The sequence below is a fragment of the Parasteatoda tepidariorum genome, chromosome 9 (genome assembly GCF_982258835.1).
Source record: "Parasteatoda tepidariorum strain Cologne lab strain chromosome 9, Ptep-v5.0, whole genome shotgun sequence".
Lineage (NCBI taxonomy): Eukaryota > Metazoa > Arthropoda > Arachnida > Araneae > Theridiidae > Parasteatoda > Parasteatoda tepidariorum.
Genome location: NC_141763.1, coordinates 27,735,329 through 27,756,053, shown reverse-complemented (window position 1 = coordinate 27,756,053; position 20,725 = coordinate 27,735,329). Strand labels below are relative to the sequence as shown.

The window sequence follows — 20,725 nt, the reverse complement described above, 5'->3', positions numbered from 1 at the left end:
AAAAGTTCTTTTTAACCCATTAAACGCCAACGCTCTGATGCACTTTACAAACACTCAAAGAATGCAGGTGTATTAAATACATAAATACTGGTGAGTAAGCAGTATATAGTCTGAATAAAATTAGGGAAATGTAGACAATTTTTATAAGTTTGCCAAAAAAGTTTACTGGCCATTATTTCGAACATAATCAGCGTTTTTTTCTCCTTCATTAGAATCGGAAAATTTATTTTCATTTTGAACGAAAAATAAGTACATTTTTAAGAATTTAATAATTTTTTTAAATATTATTTAATAATTTTTTTAAAAAAAAAGTGCATTATTTTTTCTTCACACTTTGAACAGGGCTAAAGGTAAAAAAGAAGGTTCAGGTCACTCCCATGCGTCTCGCCTTAGACGCGCGTTAAGCAACAGTGGGAATAATAAAACTATCATCAAGAACAGCGTGTTTCGTATGTACTTTGTCCAATCGAACCTCAAAATATTAAAATGTTATCTTAAAAAAGAACATTCCTTCTAACGCTAACGTGAATTTACTACCATTAGAAGATTCTGTTTGTATTGACAAGTCATCAGGACAACCACACTTATGTGTCCACACTAGTCTCGTGGAGTTATTACTAGTTCATTTAAGCTTATTATTGGTTAACTAAGAAAAAGACAAATTAAAATTTTCTTTTAAAAGATGCATTAGGCTTCATTATTCACTATATAATAATTCCTATGACTAAAAACGATTAACATAAGTCTAAAATGAGAATTAAAAAGCAAAATAAAAGTTAATTTTTCATATATAAAAACCTTTTTTTTTTTTAAATTTGCTAATAAACTATCTAGTGTTTTGTCATGTAACAGTTTCCGAGAGACATGAAAATTTAAAAAAAATGGTAACGAAAATAAAACAAATGTTGAAATTTAATTTCTGTGTAACCACCACTAAAAATTGTTTTCCAAAGAAAGTATATAAACATGAAAATTCCATCTTCTTTCCCTCTGAAGCAGTGTTTCCCAAAGTGGGGTACGCATTCTTATGCGAAATATCTTGCAACAAACGAAAATTCACAACATTTTATTTAAAAGCAAAGCTAGTCATGAAAATTTACGATTACTTATTTTTCTATTGGCTAATTTTTGCAGAGTTAACAGTTAATAATTAGTGGTGTCAACAGCCAGTTGTGATTTTTAACTATTGTGCAATTTTTTGTGGTAAAAAATACATTCCTTTTTTTTATTAGTAGTTCACAGTTTTGTAAATTTAGAAAGGGTACACGAAAGTCATAAGTTTGGGAAACACTGTTCTGAAGGATAAAGTGATATATATAAAAATAAGAAATGTCTTCTAGCATTAACTACCACTACTAAAAATTTTCAAGGAATGCTGGAATCCTGTGTAACTACGCATGATCGTATAACACAGTTATGACAGTCTTAAAATCATTTGAGAAATTTTTAAAAGAACAGAAATAATTTTAATTGTCTGCACTAGTTTTCCTCACTCCGATATTAAAACAAACATTAGTAACATTGACTGAGACACAAAAAAAGATGTAGGAAAATACGATTTAAAACATTGATGCAAATTTGGTCAACATTGTTACATCAACTTATCAAATTTTAGAGGCATAGTTTTAGTTTTTTTTTTTTAAATTAAAAAAAATTATAATTACTCGTATTTCAACAAATAGCTAAGTCTCATTTCTCAGATGCTAAAATTGACATAGCTAATTGTTAAAGGTAAAACTAAAAAGAAACTTATAGCTCCATGGATCTAGTACATAATTTCAAACATGAGAATCAAAACTACAGTTAGAATTTCTACAAGTTCATTGTATTTAAAGGACGAAACAAGCACTTGAATGCTTCACTATGCAAAGCGTAAATTATTGGGATAATAAAATATAGAAAGGAATAAAAAATTGATAAAAGGTGCGAGTCAAAATTTAAATGCATAGCTTCATCTTTGTTTTATAAAATTGCAAACATTTATTATTACTTAACCAGAGATGCCTACTTGCTCCGGACAGCGAATAAATATTATCGAGTGGTAGTTTATCAATTGTGATTCTTTGTTTAATAAATTCAATTTATTAGATTGTTATCTACCGCTGTTTCTAAATAATTCGTAGGCTTATATGGGTCATTCTCACAAAAACAGTCATTTTCATGTCCCCAGTATATTTTATGTTTGTTTTACAGCTTACGAAGAAAAGAAATTCAGGGAAAGTGTCCTTCAGAATGCAAGCTAACAAAAGAATAAAAATAAAATTATCAATTTTTATTTTTTATTTATTTTAGGTAATTAAAATATACCAATATGTCATTCCCTCACTTGTCCCCACTGCTGATTTAAAAAAAGAAAAAAATTGTTTCTGAAATAAAAATTTTTTTTTTTACAAATTCGTGTTTTTTATTTCAGAATACTGAAATATAGAATTCAGAAAATCAATTTTAAATTTAATTTCTGATAAAAATATTAACACAGCACTATTTTAAACTTTGTCCCCAGTGTTTCGCGTCATTCCCTCACAACAATGTTCTTATCACCTGCAATCTTCTTAGAATAAAAATATTTTAATAAAAACTTCAGAAGTTAATAACTGGCATCATAGAACAAAATTACAGTATGTTTCCATCTTCAACTTAAAGAAGCTTTGCTGTGGAATAAATTTGAATGAATCAAACCAGGTAAAATTTTTTACATTCGTCATTCCCTCATGTCATTTTTTAGAGTAAAATAAAATACAATTTCATCAAGAAAGTGGATAATTATATGTTGCTTTCTTGTATGAATATAATTGTATGCGATTGACTTCAGAAATTAATTAGGCCTAACTGTTATTTTTAAATTTTATTGAATTCGTCATTCCCTCACTAGTGTATAAAGTGAGGGAATGACGCTGAAGTGAGGGAATGATTCAAGATGAGTATATTATCAAATTTTTTTTTGTTCAATCGTGCCAGCCAATTTTATTTCCCAAACCTGTAAAAACTATTAAATATGTAAGACTAAATTATAATAAATATTAGATATACTTAGTATGTTATAATTTTCAAACTTTAGGTAGATGTAACTTAGATCAAAACATGTATTAAAATAAAATATCATTCCCTCACTATTAGTGTCATTTCCTCACTTTTTAAATAGTGAAAATAATTAATTTACTTATTAATTAATTTGAAAAATAAATTAATAAATTAATTTATTTAATTAATTTATTTATTAAATTAATTAATTATTATAATTTAATTAATTATAAATTAATCATTTAAAAAATTAATTAATTTAAATATTAAGTATAATTTATAGGATATATACTTTCTTTATAATGCCATTACATATTTCTATTAATATAAAAAGTTTCAGAGCTTTATAGTCACTTTACTTTTTTGGGATTTTATGAACTGAAAAATGACCGTTTTTGTGAGAATGACCCATATAAATATCACCTTATCGCAGTAAATCATGTTAAACCTCTTAAAAAGTAAGCAAAATTAGTCAAATATTAGCAAATTTTAATTTGCAGTTATTTACCGTTTTTAAAATTATTATGGCGTGTCCGGAGCAGTTGGCATCTCAGCTTAACTGATGGTAACGTCTCAATCCACATATATTAATTTTGGCTTTGCTACATTGTTAGAGGTAAAATTGAAAAAGAAATTATAGTTCCACAGATCTTGCGATTTAAAACATGCGTATCAAAACTAAAGTTAGAGTTTCTAAATATTCATTGTCTTTTATAGGGCGTTATGACCAATGGTCAAACTAAGCATTTGGATACTTTAATATGTAAAGCATAAATTTTTATTGGGAAAATAAAATATAAAAACAAATAAAAAAATTTATATAAGGTGAGTGTCAAAATTTTGATGCTATCTTTGTTTAATAAATTTCAAAAATCATTATTACAAATACTGAAATTATTATTACTAATTCACAAATATTAAATTCGACATAGCTACATTGTTTGAGGTAAAACTGAAAAGAAATTATAGTTCCAGAGCTCTTGCAATTTCACTTATGTGTATCAAAACTTTGTACTAAAAGACCATTGTATTAAAAAGACGACATGGCTATTTGCTAAAATGAACATTTTGATATTGATATAGTAAGACAGAAACTTTTGGGATCATAAAATGAAGAAAAAAATTATAAAAACGACATCAAAATTGAAAGAAGCCTAGTTTCGCGTTTATTCAATAAATTTGTGAAAATTAGTATTACTTAAACTAATAGCAAGGTCTAAATTTTACATCACTTCTGTGTTAGGGTTAAACATATTGTTCCATGGTACTTGCCATTTTAATTATGTGTATCAAAACTTTATTCTAAAAGACCACTGTATTAAAAAGACGATATGACTATAGGCCTAAAGGAGCATTATAATATTGGTACAGTAAGACAAAAACTATTGGGAACATAAATTAAAAATAAAGATGATAAAAACGAATAAAAAATCAATAAAAGTATAATTTCACGTTTGTTGAATAATGTGAAAATTAGAATTACTTAAACTAATAGCAATGTCTAAATCTACAGATAATAAATTCGATATTGCTACATTGTTAGGGGTAAACTTATTGCTCCATGGTTCTTGCGATTTCAATTATGTGTATCAAAACTTTATACTAAAAGACCACTGTATTAAAAAGACGATATGGCTATTGGCTAAAATGAATATTATGATATTGATATAGTAAGACAAAAACTATTGGGAACATAATGTTTTAAAAAAAAATGGTAAAAACGAATAAAAATTGATAAAAGCCTAGTTACACGTTTATTCAGTAAATTTGTGAAAATTAGTATTACTTAAACTAATAGCAATGTCAATCTGAAGATATTAAATTTGACATTGCTACATTGTTAGGGGTAAACTTATTGTTCCATGGTTCTTGCGATTTCAATTATGTGTATCAAAACTGGACATGAAAAGCAAACGAAAGACCGATCTGGTCATTAATTTCGAACGAGAGCATCGCGTGTCAACTGAAATAATGATCGTCACGCCCCAGACTACCTACTGCAAACAAACCCACGTGGGTAACACTGTAATTTGCGCCCTCAGTTCGATATTGAGCGGTAGTGGCCCCGGTTGCTAGGGCTTTCCTGTACCTCCTGAAGAGGTAAAAATTGAACAGCTCCTCTTCCGCGGAATTCTGGTCTAGCTGTTAACGCCACGTTTCAAACCGGAAACAGTAAAAAAAAAGGAGAGAGGAAACGGGATTGCTTTTATTAATTCCTGTTTTTTGCAATATGCTTCAACGATGAAGAAACGTGTGGTTTTGTGGGATTATATTTGTTCATAAAAAGAGTTATTAGTTCCGTTTTGGACTAGAAGGGATATAATTATGTTATATTTTATTAAGATAGCTTCCTTTATTATGAAGTAATATGTTGTATTTTAATAATTACGTGGGGCATAGACTGTCTAACAGCACTCATTTCTTCAGTTTAACTAACTGTACGATAATCTGACACATACCCGTGATCGCAGCATCCGATTAAAAATAAAAAAGTGGTAGGAGACTTAGAATAATTGTTTTTCTTATTTTTGTAATAAATATTTTTGTAACTACCACGACATTTTAACCCAGTTAGGAGCCCAGCTAGATTAAACAGACCAGACCTTTAAAATACAATTTTAACTGTAAATATTTGTAAACTTTTGATAATATGTGAACTTTCTTTTGTCAGTTTAAAGCAAATTGGCTACAACTTTTCAATTTACATTGAACGCTGCCTCCCCCCTTTACTGAATAAAATTTTGACAGTAAAAGTTTAACCTCATACAAAAATATTTTAAATTAAATCATTTATATGAAAGCTGAAATAAATATATTCATTAAAATGATGAGCATATTATGGCTATAATGGGTCACTCGAGAAGAAGAAGACCACTGATTCACAAACCACCTGACCTATAATTTCATCACAAAATAAGATGGCGTTACAACCTTATTTTATTGTAGACTTCTTTTCGTAATTAAAGGAAAATTAATAACTTATTTATCTTGCTTTGCTAAGTATTAGTTTAATTTTTAATTAATTTACAGGAATTCATTAGTTAAATAATAATCACACGTTGCAAAAATCGAATACTGGATCACGTATCGAACTCACATTTGACGGACCAGGCTATATCGAAATAGAATGGAAAGAATAGTTGCTAACATAAACAAATGCCATGTTTCAACAGCCAATCAGGATCGATAACTTATGAAGACGTTACTTGCGGATATCCACTTACTAATGGCCACTTACTAGTTGCTGGCAATTTTATTTAAAATGAAAACGAATAAAAACGTTGCCTGCCATAGTAAAAAAACATGGATGATCATGGATACTTAAATAATAATAAAAATAGCATTATTGTAATTTATATTAAAAAAATTATTGTGATAAATACTTTCAAGGATATAGCGGACCACAAAAATTTAAAATGTATTGTCAAAAATGAAACAATTGTCAATATTTTATGCGTTGCGTATTTTTTCTTCAGATCTTAAACACAACATGTTTATTATTTTTTTTTTTAAATTTCCTTATTCTTTTTTTATTGGCTTTTTTGTATAAAATTTCTTATTAAAAAATAGCTTTTATTTTATTGAATTTTATTCATAGCGGTTCAGAATATAGGTTAAAAAAAAGATTTAATAAGAAAAAAGCAAGGAAAAAATGTTATTTATAAATTTAATAAAACTGCAATTTTTTACAAATTTTTAGCTCCACAACAACGACGATTATACACCCGATCCAAAATGACAAATACAGATTATGTTAGCAATCTCTACTTACCGGGCATTTTGACGTCGGGATCGAACTGTTTGGCGATTTGTCTGGCGATGTTCGAATCCTCTTGAGAATGGAAAGCTGAGAGGTCAGCTTGCTCGGATTTACCTCGAGCTGTAGCTGTCCTAGAAGTATTAGATTTGAATTTAAAAACAGAAAATCAAAAGTGTATAAACTCATGTTTGTGAAAATTGCAACACCATTAATTTAATTATTCAATCGTATTTACTACAATGACTTACCTTGCAGGTTATTAATTTAATTATTCATTCGTATTTACTACAATGACTTACATTGCACGTTATTAATTTAATTATTCATTCGTATTTACTACAATGACCTACATTGTAAATTATTTATACTTAAACCTGAATCATACTTTGCCGGAAGAAATATGCTAAAAAAATTGCTAATTCTAATCTCGTTAATAGATTTTAGATTTTGTTTCATCTTTATTAATTTAATTATTCAATCGTATTTACTACAATGACTTACATTGCAGGTTATTAATTTAATTATTCATTCGTATTTACTACAATGACCTACATTGCAGGTTATTAATTTAATTATTCATTCGTATTTACTACAATGACCTACATTGTAAATTATTTATACTTAAAACTGAATCATACTTTGCCGGCAGAAATATGCTAAAAAAAATTGCTAATTTTAATCTCGTTTAATAAATTTTACATTTTTAAACGCCTGCGGCATGTGTGCATTTGATAACTACAATTCTTATGGATCTTGAAATCCAGTTTTTTGTTTCACCTTTTATGCTTAGCAAAGGGCTTAAAAAAAGAAAAAAGATGCAGAGATAGAAATAACAAATGATTCAATCTTCCTAGACCAGGGGTGGCGAACCTTTATACACCAACGTGCCATTTTTCTAAAAAATTGCTTAATGAGGTTATAGACGTGCCGTCAAATAATTTTGACTTCGTGATAATTGGGAAAATAAATAATAATAATACTAAATACTGTCAACTCAAAACTCTTTATTAACTGGTACATTGAAAAAAAAAAACATTTTGTCATATCTTAAAACAACTTAAGTAACATCAGTGTGTCTTCTGTTGTTGCAGATTAGATGACAAATAACTTAGATTAGGTTGTAAGATGTTAGTTTAAGAAGGACTGTTAATGTTTTATGGTTATTAATTGTTTTTTAGCATTAATTGTTAATTTTTTTATTAATAATTGTTTATTATTTTGCTTGCTTTTTGTGAATTTTAATTTAATTGTTACATATGCTTCATAGTGTAATAACATTTCATAGTGTAATAACAATTGTGATCGGTAGCGTGCCCAAAATATTGTGTCTCGTGCCATAAATGGCACGCGTGCCATTGGTTCGCCATCCCTATCCTAGACCATTCCTAGCCGCAGGGAGCGTAAGTGTATGATTTTGTTGTAACACGAAAGACTGACTTTATTATAAAAATGTTAGATATTTATGCTTTAAGTGGTTTTTTCCTTGATTAATTAAAACTTAAGGTTTTTTTTTTAAAATCGCTATAATATCAGACCGATGCAAACAGATTTAAATTAATAATATATGACGTGTTTTAAGGTGGGTTTTTTCTTAATTAGTTACAATTTAAGGCTTTTTTTTAAAAAAAATCGCCATGATATTAGACTGATGTAAATAGATTTATATTAATAATATCGCTGGTTCAAAAGTAAAACGACACATCTTCAGGCATAATACGTTTGCAGATGTGTCGTTTTAGTTTTGAACCAGCGATATGTTATACGTGTTCATTAACGGCATAGGTTTTGCAAAATAAATGCAAAGAACAAAACACACCAGTTAAAATTTATCTCTTTGTGAAAAGGACTTGTTCCTTAACACGTTGATCGCCACGCTAATTTTACATGACTTGCCCATCTGGCCACGGTATATAACTACAAACTAAATTGCAAATATAGACGGATTTTACAATTTTTTAGAAAGTTTATCATTACATGTCTGACAAAAGTGGTGAATTACGTAAGCCATGCGAATCGTTTAAAAATAGTGGTGGATAAAAATCTACTAAATTGAATTTATTAATCCAAGAATCACAATAATTAAGTAAATTTTGAATAAATTTTCTGCAATTCCATAAAAGAGTGAAAATTTTATAGTTCTATATCATGTTATAAAGTGTCAGCCAGCTGTTTTTCCCGGCCTATGTGAGAGGTCAGTGTCAGCAAGCGGTGGTAGACGCAGCCTAAATGTAATTTCAGTGTCAGCCACCGGTGGTTTACGCGTCCTAAATGTAATTTCAGTGTCAGCCACCGGTGGCTGACGCGGCCTAAATGGAAAGTCCAGCGTGAGCCACCGATGGCTGACGCGGTGCTCAACGTGTTAAACGGCAATATTAGCACCTAACAGGTTAATAAGAGTTTCGTAACTTGAAATCGTTGAATATCTTTTAAAGAATCGGATTTTTTTTTAAAAATTCCGTGCTACTTTTCTAACTAATAATATTAACAAATTAATTTTCAAATAACTGGGAATGTTTTCACGCATTAGTATTTTCAAAAAATATTGATTCTAGCCTTCCTATTTGTCTTTCTACACCAATTTTCCTTATAAACACAATTTTTAAAATGATCAAATAAAATATTTTTGTTGAATAAATTGTTTTTATTTATAGTAGATTGATTAATTGATAAAATACTTAATGTTTCTTCTAATATTAGATACAAACTGACATTTTTAACATGCTCTATTACATATAAGTGTTTTAATTAAAATATGTCAAATATTTTTTTTCCGACAAGGTTTAGAGTAAAATTAATTACATTTTGACTTCAGATATCTGAGTCGTAATAAACGACTGCTTAACTTTTTGCTACCGGCGGTACAACATGTGGACCACGTGTGATGGTACAGCATAACACGCTGTAAGCAAAGGGTTAATTAGTTATCACGTTTGTACACACTTGTCCCCATAGCACACTCCCACTACATGGGGTTAGAGCGGACAGAAAGCAACCTTTAAAAAAATTATTATGGAAAAACTAAACAACTTTGCGATTCAAGACGCAACCATAATGCTGGTAAACCAAACTATTGTTAAAAAATAATACTTAATGAATTAAAAGTATATATATATATATATATATATATATATGTTCTAAATGAAGAAAGGAAAGGAAATGACAAAGGAAAATAATAGACAAATTAAAAAAAAGGGGGGGAAATAATAATAAGTAAAAAATAACAAACAACAGTTTAAGAAAAAAAAAGGTGAAATTTTATTTAAAAAAACCGTGGAACAAAAATGATATAATCTTTTCTTCAGCCCACACGATTATATCCGCAAAACAGAGTGCTTTCTGATATTGTATCAATAAAGCCGAAGCAAAATATATTAATACAATAGTGTGAGGAGCACTCAAAATTTTTTTTAAAAAATAACAGCAAATAAAATAGATCACAAAAAGTAAAAATAAGTAACATGTAAAAACAGAAAATAAAATAAAAGAAAAAAACATTAAAAAGGGGACTATAAAGCGAGTAGCAAAATCAGATTAACTTACAAGGACAGAAAATTTTTCAAGAATGATTTAAAAATGCTTTCGCAGAAGGATTGCCAGATTACAAAATATGAAAACAAAAGAGCAAATTGAGTGTAACAGGAGGGTTTTAAAGTGTCGTTCTTACTGCACTGCTGAAGTGATTTGTTATTCTGAGCTTTGATTTGTTAGTTACCAAGGATGGGCCCGAAATGGATGTGCGCAAGGTAATATTATACTGGATAATTTTAGAAATTGATCATAAATAGTATTAGAAGATAGATATTTATTTAAGAAACCATATAAAATAGAAAAGAGAAACATAAATTGCCTGTTTTTGCAAATAATTTTAGCCGTGGATTTGCACGATATGGATTAGAACATAGAAAAATTATTTAAATTATCAAAGAAAAAAATTTTGATCGATAATTTTAACACGGATTTGCCCGAAATGGATTTGCACAGGGAAAAATTAACAAAGAAAAAAAATTTTAGTAGATAATTTTAGCCACGGATTTGCCCGAAATGGATTTGCACATGGAAAAATTTTATAAATTAATAAAGAAATTTTTAGCAAACAATTTTACCAACGGATTTGCCCGAAATGGATTTGCACATGGAAAAACTGTATAGATTAACAAAGGAAATTATTTAGTAAAGGAATTTTTAGTAAATAATTCTAACCACGGATTTACCCGAAATGGATTTGCACATGGAAAAATTATACAAATTAACAAAGAAATTATTTAGTAAATAATTTTGGCTATGGATTTACCTGAAATGGATTTGCACATGGGAAAATTATAAAAATTAACAACACAAAAAAATGTTTAGTAAAAATATCCACAAAAATATACGATTAATTCAATGATTTTATATAAAATTTTATTACTTTAGTTGGGTATCCATTGTTTTTTTTATCAAATTTTGAAAGAGTTTATCGATTTGTTTTTTGGATAAATAAATATTACTACATATTCTTTTAATTCTGTTCATTTCATTAAAAGTGGTATTTAAATAGATGCTCCTAGAAACATTAGAATTCCAAGAACATTAGAATATACATCGGATCTATAATCTTCCGGAATTTCCCCTAGATAATAGTGCAATATGCAGACACATTTTAATGCCTACATGGAAATTGTAGCGTTTTGGTGTTTTTCAAATTTTTTTTTTTAATAGACGCTCTTTTGGATATTTCGAAAATGTGGCTTATTATTATATTATCACAAGCCTCCACACGGTATTTTATAAGCAGTCTGCGCAGACTATTTAAAAATTGAACCAGTTGCGCGCATGAATCCAAATTCTTTTTTAAATGTAATTGATAAAGGTGATTGATTTTATCATATATATATTTGAGAATTGAATCTGTAGTGTTTGACGAGTAAGTAAGACAAACCAAAAATTAAGCAAATTTTTAGACATATATTTGCTACCACTTTCTAATTTATAATAGATTTTCTATTAAACGGCTTTTACGGAAACTCGTGCGCCTTTATAGTGATCTGATCAGACTACCTATAAAAAACCGTGTGGAGGCTTTTAGTTATATAATAAATTCGAGCTTGTAAAAAACCAAAGGCATACCTTGATATCGCAATGTCAGCCTTTTGTAGAGCTATCTGAGAGGCCCTGTGGGAAGCATTGACTGCTGCATCTATCCTTTCCTTGAACTTAGCAGATCTCAACATGAATAGATGTTTCTTTTTGCCAGATGACACTAGGACATTGTTCTTGTATTTACCCTCCTCCCTTGTTCCGTCCTTGAGTGTCGTCACCCCGTAGCCATATTTCTTGTTGTTGTACCTAAACATAAATAAAATACTAATTTGCAAAAATCACACGTAAAAGATGAAAATACAAAAATTCTGGTATCAATGGTAACTCATTGGATGCAGCACTCCCCTAGCAGTAAAATAACTTGGGCTCTCATTGGACCAATATTCACGAATCTAGGCTCAATAAAGGTTCAAAGGGCCGTTATTTTTCCGATATTGGGCCTGCATAGAATTGTCCTATTCACCCGTTATTTTACAGTCTCTTTACAACCAATACAGGCCCTATATAAAATTGTCAGATTCCCTCGATATTTTCTATTTATTTTCTATTAATTTTTTATATTTTTGGGTTTCTCTCTCCAAGTAACACGAATGCTGGTTAGTTCGATCAAAAATATGGGTAGGTTAGTTTGTTCCAATGTTTGATCTAGGAGTTCCCCTGTCTTCTGCGTTGGGATCAAAATCACAAGGAAACGAAGTTGAACATTGAGAGTCGTCAAAGCAGGTTAGCAGTTCAAAGCTGGTTCTAAGCGCCGGAAGTTTATCTAGCACTTCTCAGTTGGGTTGCAATGAAAAGAAGTCCTAAAATATTTTCTTGATTAAGAGATACTTTGACAAAAATTTTTATTAAGCACCGCAGTGTGTTTTGTTGTAAGCCTCGTTATCAACGAGTTAAGCAGTTTATCAAGATAAGAGAGGTATGCGGCTATCAATAGCCAACTCCGAGCCGTGTATTTTTGAACCCAATCCAGAAGACAAGAAAACTCGCAAATCAACCATTAAGACTCACTCACATTCGAAGGTTTTTTTTCTGGAGCTAAGCTGACCAACTTTTGCGTGATATGCAGATGAAAACCACGAAAACCTCCCACAGTTAGCTTGACGTCAAGGAGACGATCCACCAATGAGGATATTTTTTGCCAGCATTGTGGTTGGAAAGAGCCAGATGCACTATAGAAATTGACCAGCCTTTGCTGGTATTCAAACAAGAGTCGTCACATTGAGAGGCAAATACTCTGTATTCCGAAACTTTCCTGCTCTTGTTAACGCTATTCAATGAATCTTGTAAGTTAAGTAAAATTAAACTTAAAAAAATGTACATAAAAACTTAAAATTGTTGTGTAAACTTTTAAAAACATTGATAGCATTTTAAGATTTTAATCCGTTATTAAAAATGCAAATCAAAATATGTTTAGTACCTAAAACATACGTTTTGGGCATAATGAATCTATATATATATTTCTCTTACACGGCGATAAAAAAAAGCCTCATTACAACTCCCCGAATGGCAACGCTAGAAAATCGACCAATCATTGCGGCTAAGAATGTCACATGGTGAGGTGGCTCAACATATAGCGCTTTTAAAAACGGAAACTGAAATAACCAGAGTGTAAAATATTATGTGCTTATGCGCAACGTATTTTTTGTTAAATAATTTATTTATTATATATCAGTTTATAGATGGTAACGAGAAGAGTTTTGTGGTTGCTATGGTGACTATTTAGAATGAATATTTTTTTTTTTTTTTTTTTGAGTGAGTGTGATATTTTTTTTTTTGGAACTAAGATGCTGTAATTTTATTGTTTAGTTAATAAATCTTCCTTTTGTATTAAACGTGATAGTAGTTTCCTTAATTATTTGATTCGAAGTCCATTGAGTTTTATTTGAGGTCAGTTTATTTTGTATTTTTTGACAAGAGAGAGCATTCTCACCAAATATGATTTCTTTCGAAATTCAATGTTTTGTTTAAGCAAGTTTTTCCATTGCAATTCACTTATTTCATTTTTTAATAGACTTAATTATAGCCAAAATTTTAACCTTTTTAAAGAGATATCAGTTTTAGAAATTTTATCTTAAGATTTTACACTATAGCACATTTCTAATAGGTTTAACGAATTACATGTCATTTATTTGAATTCAAATTTATTTTAATGACTTAGTATTTACTAAAAAGATGTAATTTTTTTTAAAAAGAAGTTGTTATATGGATTTAAATGATTGTTTTGAATTCTTAGAATTTTGTGAATTTGCAATGTATCTAAGTTAGTAGCGAGCGAAGCGAGCTTGGTTTGCGAAGCAAACCATATAAGATTGCGTAGCAATTTTCCGGGGTTGGCGAGCGTCAGCGAGCAGGGGGCGCAGCCCACTAGTTGTATATAATATTCTAAAATAGCTTAAAAATTTATATTTTTATATACAATTATATTGTATTATTATATGTTAAATAAAATTATATATTATTATACATTATATAATTATATACAATTATACATTATTACATATTAAATAAAATTATATATTATTATATATTATATAATTATATGCAATTGGGTATACATTATTATTATATTTAACATATAATATCCATTCTAGGATAATATAGTATAGCGTGATTTGTGACCAACTAAGTTTCTGATCTAGTTTAGCCTTGGTTGAACAAACCAAACTGAATTTTACTTATATTTTAAAACGATGCATTAGAAAATCATACCAAATTTACAAAACTTTAAACCATTGATTTAGAAAACTGCTAAACAAATCATGAATAAAGCTAAACAACTAAAATAAGCGCACAAATGATGACGTGTACCACAACAGATACTTTCAGTTTAATAATTAAGTTTCCTTAAAACACAGAATTAAAGAGGAAACAGAGAGATGCAGAAGAAAATTACAAACAAGTTATAGCAAGTTAAGAGAAAACGGGTTGACCTGTAGGGAAAGAAGTACAAGCGTGAACAAGATAAGATTCAGATATGTGTGGTTGGGGTGTCAACCCTAGATGTAACAACACTTAATAAAAATTAAAATAAATTTTAAACATTTGGAAGATGCAAGAAAAGTAATAATTTATTAGAATTTTATGAAATGCTTCCCAGAAATCCAGGTCAATGTTTGAGGAGCAGTATTGAATGATACGACCTGAATCTTTTTTTACTTTATTGTAACTTTCATCTACATCTGTGTTTCTTTCTTCCCTTCGGTGTTTCCACACTGCAGAAAGTTCTTTATTATGGAACTGTATTATAGTATGCCTCCTTCTCTGTCATTTAACTTTCTTCACGCATGTAGCGCAAAGTTAACCCTTTCTTCACTTGGATCGAAATCAAATTACACTCATTTTGGGGTGGAATTTTACTAGAGTAGCCCACCCCGTGGCGATATTTTGTAATCTCGCCAAGCGACTTTTTGAAATGTCGAAGAACTAGGTTTCTGGAAGATATTTCGGGGAGATATATTGCAACTTATTTTTTATTTTATTTTATTAAAAATATTTTAATAATTTAAAATGTTTTTTAATAATAAAAAAATAACTTTGATCCAAGACATAATCGCCAACTTGGCGAGATTTCAAAAAGTCGCCAAGGGGTGGGCTATTCTCGGATTTTATCCACTTTTTGTTCTAATGGCTAAAAAAAAAAAAATGGAGACTTACCACTCTCCTTCGTATTTCAATCCATCGGATCGTTCTGCAATTCCGAAACCGCATCTCCTGTCGTTTTTCCACTCCCCCAAGTATGTCTCAGTGACGGCCGTATCGCAAAGTTCATCCTGACTCACGAAGCTCACGTTGCTGTCCGTATGGATGGACCCACCTTGGCTGTGGGCCACCCCCGAGTGACTCGACTCAGAGCTCGCAGAACTCAGATTAGAACCCGAGCTCCGGATCGAGCTCACTCCCCGGCGGTCGATGTCCTCTGTACTTCTCTGCTTCTTGATCTTGAGGCCCTGAGAATGAACAAATATTCTTATTAAGAATCATACTTGCAATCACAAGTATGACTCTTAAATCATACTGTTGCAGGAGATAATTCAAGTGGCAGCAAAATAACAGTTAAGATAAACAGAAGTGTTTTATTTTCGTTTGCTTTTAACCCATCCCGGACTGTTGAAGCAAAAAGGCATTTATTAGTGTTATAAAAAATGACTTTATTAAAAGAGGCATAAAAAAGAATAGAAGAATGTGTACAAATATTATCACAATGAATCATAGTTGCCAACTCTGGAGATATTTAAAGTGGTAACATAATAACAGTTAAGGTGAACATAAATGTTTAATTTTCGTTTGCACTTAACCTATTCTGGATTGCTAAATATTTTGTAGTGCTTTTAAAGAGTGCTTTTATGAAAAGAAGGCACATAAGAATTAAGGGCTATGTACTAATATCATTACAAAGAATCATAGTTGCCAACAATATAAATATTTAAAATGATTCTTGAATTAAATGAAATTTTAAATCAAATTTACAATACAATTTTATATTAAAACAAAAAGTTTTCGAAAAAACGTAGAAAGGTGGCAAAACTTGCTTCCTATTAAAAACCATTTAATTTTTAAAACATCAACGTGTGCTGATTCAGAATTGATATAAGTATTTATTTTTGAAATATATTATTGTATACAGAACTAAATTTGTTCTATGAAATAAATCCTATTAATGAAACTGCTACTCAACTATTTCATTCTTTTTATTAAAATGAACCGTCCTTTTTAAAAGGAAACTACATTTAATAGTGCGAGAAGCGGTTTCGTGACAGTTGTTTTTGATGAAATAATTTTTTAAATTAAATTAACGCGCATATATTACTTAAATTAAATAGTAAGAAAAAACAGTTTCGTAAAAAAATACATTGGGTGATATGAGCTCACTGGACAAAAAATTAGTCACCCTAGTGCGCAAGCACCGATGAATCCTTAGGCTTCGTTAGATGACGCAGTGGTCAAGTGACATGCTCAACTGCATGCACACTGCTTCAACCTGATCAAAGACAAGTAGCTATCAGTGAGATATTTTTGTTTGAAGCGGAAATTGTGTGTAAATATGGGTAAGAGTAAAGATGTGATAGAGTGGTAAAAAGGGGCAATTGTGTTTGGCCGTGCCAATGGTCATATGGGGGTTTCAAAGCTGACTGTTCAACGTGTCTACAAGCAGTGGTGTAATATACGTGGTCACGAAAGACGCCGTCAGAATTGTGGTCGGAAAAAGATCCTGCATGAAAGTGACCGGAGACGCGTTTCACGACTTTTCAATCAAAATCGCTTCCAAACTAGACAGGAATTACTTCAGTTACTAAATTAAGATCCATCCCAGTCTTTTAGTGAGAAAAAATTGCGAATGGAGCTGCATGCAATGAACATATGGAGTCGAACATCTCGTAAGAGGTCATTGCTCGCACTCGCACGTAAAGCTGCGCGACTTCAGTGGGCTAGAAGTCACCGAACATGGGCAGTTGCTGACTGGCAGAATGTAATATGGTCTGAAGAATCACGTTTTTGCATTTATTCAAAAGAAGCACGTCTGCAAGTGCAACGCAGACCAGATGAAGCATTTCATCCTGACTGTGTGCAATCATAGGTTCAAGCCGGAGGTGGGTCTGACATGACTTGGGGGTGTTTTTCTTATTATGGATTGGGCTCCTAACTGAGGGGGCCACTAACATGATCCAACATATTTATTTGAAAGTTCTGGACAATTAGGAGTTGCCCTTCAGTCACCCTCTTCATGTAAAGTGTGTTGTTGATACCCCTATTTTTCAAGATGACAACAGCAAAGTTCATGGGGAAGGACTGGTTTTATGAACACTCAGACACTCAATTACATCTCGACTGGCCAGCAAAATCACCTGACTTGAACCCCATTGAAAATTTGTGCGACATGTTGGAATAACGGGTAAAACGCCAAAATCAGCATTCTCACAATTTGGTGAATTTGCGCGATCAAATCCTCAACGGGGCTTAAACTGGATTCGTCGTACTTGCAAAACCTTGTGGGCTCACTTCCTAACCGAATCCAGGCGGTCATCAAATCTAAAGACGGCGTTACACGTTATTAAATGATCTTTTTCATGATTTCTCTAAGGGTGACAAATTTTTTGTCTGGTGAGCTTATAATGCAAGTTTAAATTAGCTTTTAACCAGCAAAGTTACAGCAGAATTTATCTGAATTACCATTTCAGAGTTGCCAGCTCTGAAATTCTATCTTACTGCAAAACCAGGGATGTCGTGTGTGACTAAAAATGTAAAGAATAGTAAAAATCTATTAAATAATCTAATAACTAATAAATAGAAAAAATCTATTAAAATAAGCAAATTTTTCTAGCAGATGCCAGTTTGCTGTTGAAAGAGAATGCTAGAATGTTTCCGTTTGAAATATGAATAATTTGAAATGTAAGTCATGATGATAGCTTTCATTGAATAATTAAATAATTTAAATAAATAAAAATGAATTAAGTCTAAACTACTTCTTACATTTTTAATGGTCCATGACACCCTGCAATACTTATACTTGTAGTGAAAAAACAAGTAAGTGTGTTCAGAATTTTGTCAGCACATAAAAATTTCATAATATCAGGATATCTTTGAATTGTTTAAATGTCGTGGTAGTCAAAATCATTTTAACTCAAATACTAAAATATAAAATGAACTACAACTTTAAATATTTAAGGAGAGTCTCCGGTTAAAAGCCGAAGTTGGCAGGTTTGCCATTTACGAAGATTAAGTTTAATTCTTCATTACTCCTAAAAACCATGTCACTGGTAGTTACTCCTAAAAACCATGTCACTGCCACGGTTTTGGGAGGAAAAAACTTAAAGGAATAAAAATATATCTCTTAACTCGTAGTTACAGCAACAATTCATTTAATCAAAATATCTTTACAAATTCTTCATGGCAGGAGTTTTTCTATTGTTTCGAAAAAAATGGAGCGTTCTTCTTTCTTCTTTTTTATAAATAGGAAATGAACGTCCACTGCTATTTCGGGAAAGTTGTGTCCCTTGTTTATTATCCAGCATTTTACTTCATACTATAACCAGCGTTCAAAGCAGCAGCTTTGTCGTTAGAATACAACCTAAAAAACAATGTAACTCATCTATCACGCCCTGTACAAACTCCTAGAAGCAGACATTTTTCTGGCAAGAATAAGTCACTAAAATTTATCCTAAATTCGGATGAGTCAGTACAAATCTGACGTTTGGAGAATTATCGGTCCCCAATTTCAGCATGGCCTTACATAAGTAGATAGGGGGATTGACCACCACAGGCTCTAGCGTATACTCACAGGGAAGAATATTTCGCAAAAAGAGTATAGTTTGTGTAAAGTAAGAATTCACCAAGTCTTTCATCTGAACCAGTAGCGGTGACTATGACAACTTAGGTATAACTATTTCAAGTAGGGGTGTGGGGTCACTGTTTAGGACAAGTTTGGCTTGGGTCTGCGATAGAAAGGTAATATTTTTCTCCAGTCTATTATGTTAGCTTTAGAGTGCAGAGTAACTACCCTTTCTGAAATGCACTATTCTTGTTTCCACAGCAGCAGACGGCCTCAGACTTTATGGCGGGGAGAGTTCTTACCATAGATAAACTATATATGTTGGAGGGCATATGGATAGTTAAAAATATCACGCTTGTAGCGTTACCTGCAAGATGGACTTCTTGAGATTGGTGGACTTCTCTACGAGGGATCGTCTTCGGGCAGGTGGTTCGTCACTCCGGGATTTGAGAACAAATCCTCCCCGGAAGTCGTCGATTTTTCGATCTCGATCGCTGGCGGGATCCGCTTGTTCGCTCGCTGGGATCGACTGCAGGGACCCACGGACACTCTTCGGACGGTAGTGGGAGGCCAGTCCGAAGTTCGCACTTGTCCGCACTCCGTAACCGTGACGCATGCCTCGCATCCACTGACCCTGGAAAGTACCTGAAGAAGCAAATCAAATCGAATATTATTAATAAGAATAAAATTTCAGAACGAAACTTAGACTACAGAATTAAGTCAAATAGTGTGTGAGTTCACGTAAGAATTTTTATAGCTTTATAGGACTTAACCCGTTTTGTCCCGACTTTATATATTGAAATGATACAAGAAGTGGTTTTATGGAAAAGGTGGTATAATATATTATCGAAATTAATTGGTTTTTCCACTGTTAGGACATTCAAAAAGCCTTTGATAGATCAAAAAGTACTTGCTCCTTTTAATTCTAGATCTATTCAGAAATAACTAAATCATTGTGGTATCTGAGAATCTTTTAATTCACCCAGATAAATGAAAATTCTGTAAAAAAGTTTCCCATCCCAATGAATGTCTTTGAAAAAAGGAACTGTCCTAAATATATGACGTTATGGCGTTAACCGGTTAATGTCATCGAAAGTAACTGAAATACTGAGTTAACAATTGGAAATGATTTAGTGAAAAAATACCGGATGTATTAGGGTTGCTATTTAACCCGAACAGATAAAAAAAAAACTGGTAATAAAAAATATTTTATGCTAATTTTTTCACCGCAAGAAATATACTCAACTATAATTACTTATTAATAAGTAATATATATACTTTTATTGCATCTGCTTATAAGCAGGTGTGACAACTCACTGGTCACAAAAAATCTTCTCTTCCGAAAAAAAAAGAAAAATAGGAAGTAAGCTTATTACCAAATTAAATATTATATTGATTTAAACATAGCTTTTTTTTCAATCGCTCGGATTGTAAAAGGATGAATCAATTTATCCAAAAATAAAGAAAGAATGAAATGTTACAACTATCAGTTTTTTTTAACTTTTACGGATCAGTTGCAATACTGCAAGAAGTTACAGTGTTGCTATGATCTAAGAGTTTTTTGATAGTTTCAAAATTCTTTTCCGTTCAAGTTTTTA

At 31.1% G+C, this 20,725-nt stretch overlaps 2 protein-coding genes across 4 annotated transcripts in view; both read right to left on the bottom strand.

Annotated features, from left to right (window-relative positions):
• LOC107448691 (uncharacterized) overlaps positions 1-20,725 on the bottom strand; it is a 201,803-nt gene that overhangs the window by 88,185 nt on the left and 92,893 nt on the right. The window lies entirely within an intron of this gene.
• Positions 1-20,725, bottom strand: part of jp (junctophilin) — a 111,052-nt gene that overhangs the window by 32,504 nt on the left and 57,823 nt on the right. For both annotated transcript variants that reach the window (XM_043044709.3, XM_043044710.3), the window contains exons 4-7: positions 19,495-19,772; positions 15,515-15,807; positions 11,888-12,106; positions 6,794-6,912 (exon numbers count right to left, since the gene is read on the bottom strand). In XM_043044709.3, the coding sequence (XP_042900643.1) occupies positions 6,794-6,912; positions 11,888-12,106; positions 15,515-15,807; positions 19,495-19,772 (909 nt within the window). The remainder of the gene's footprint in view (positions 1-6,793; positions 6,913-11,887; positions 12,107-15,514; positions 15,808-19,494; positions 19,773-20,725) is intronic.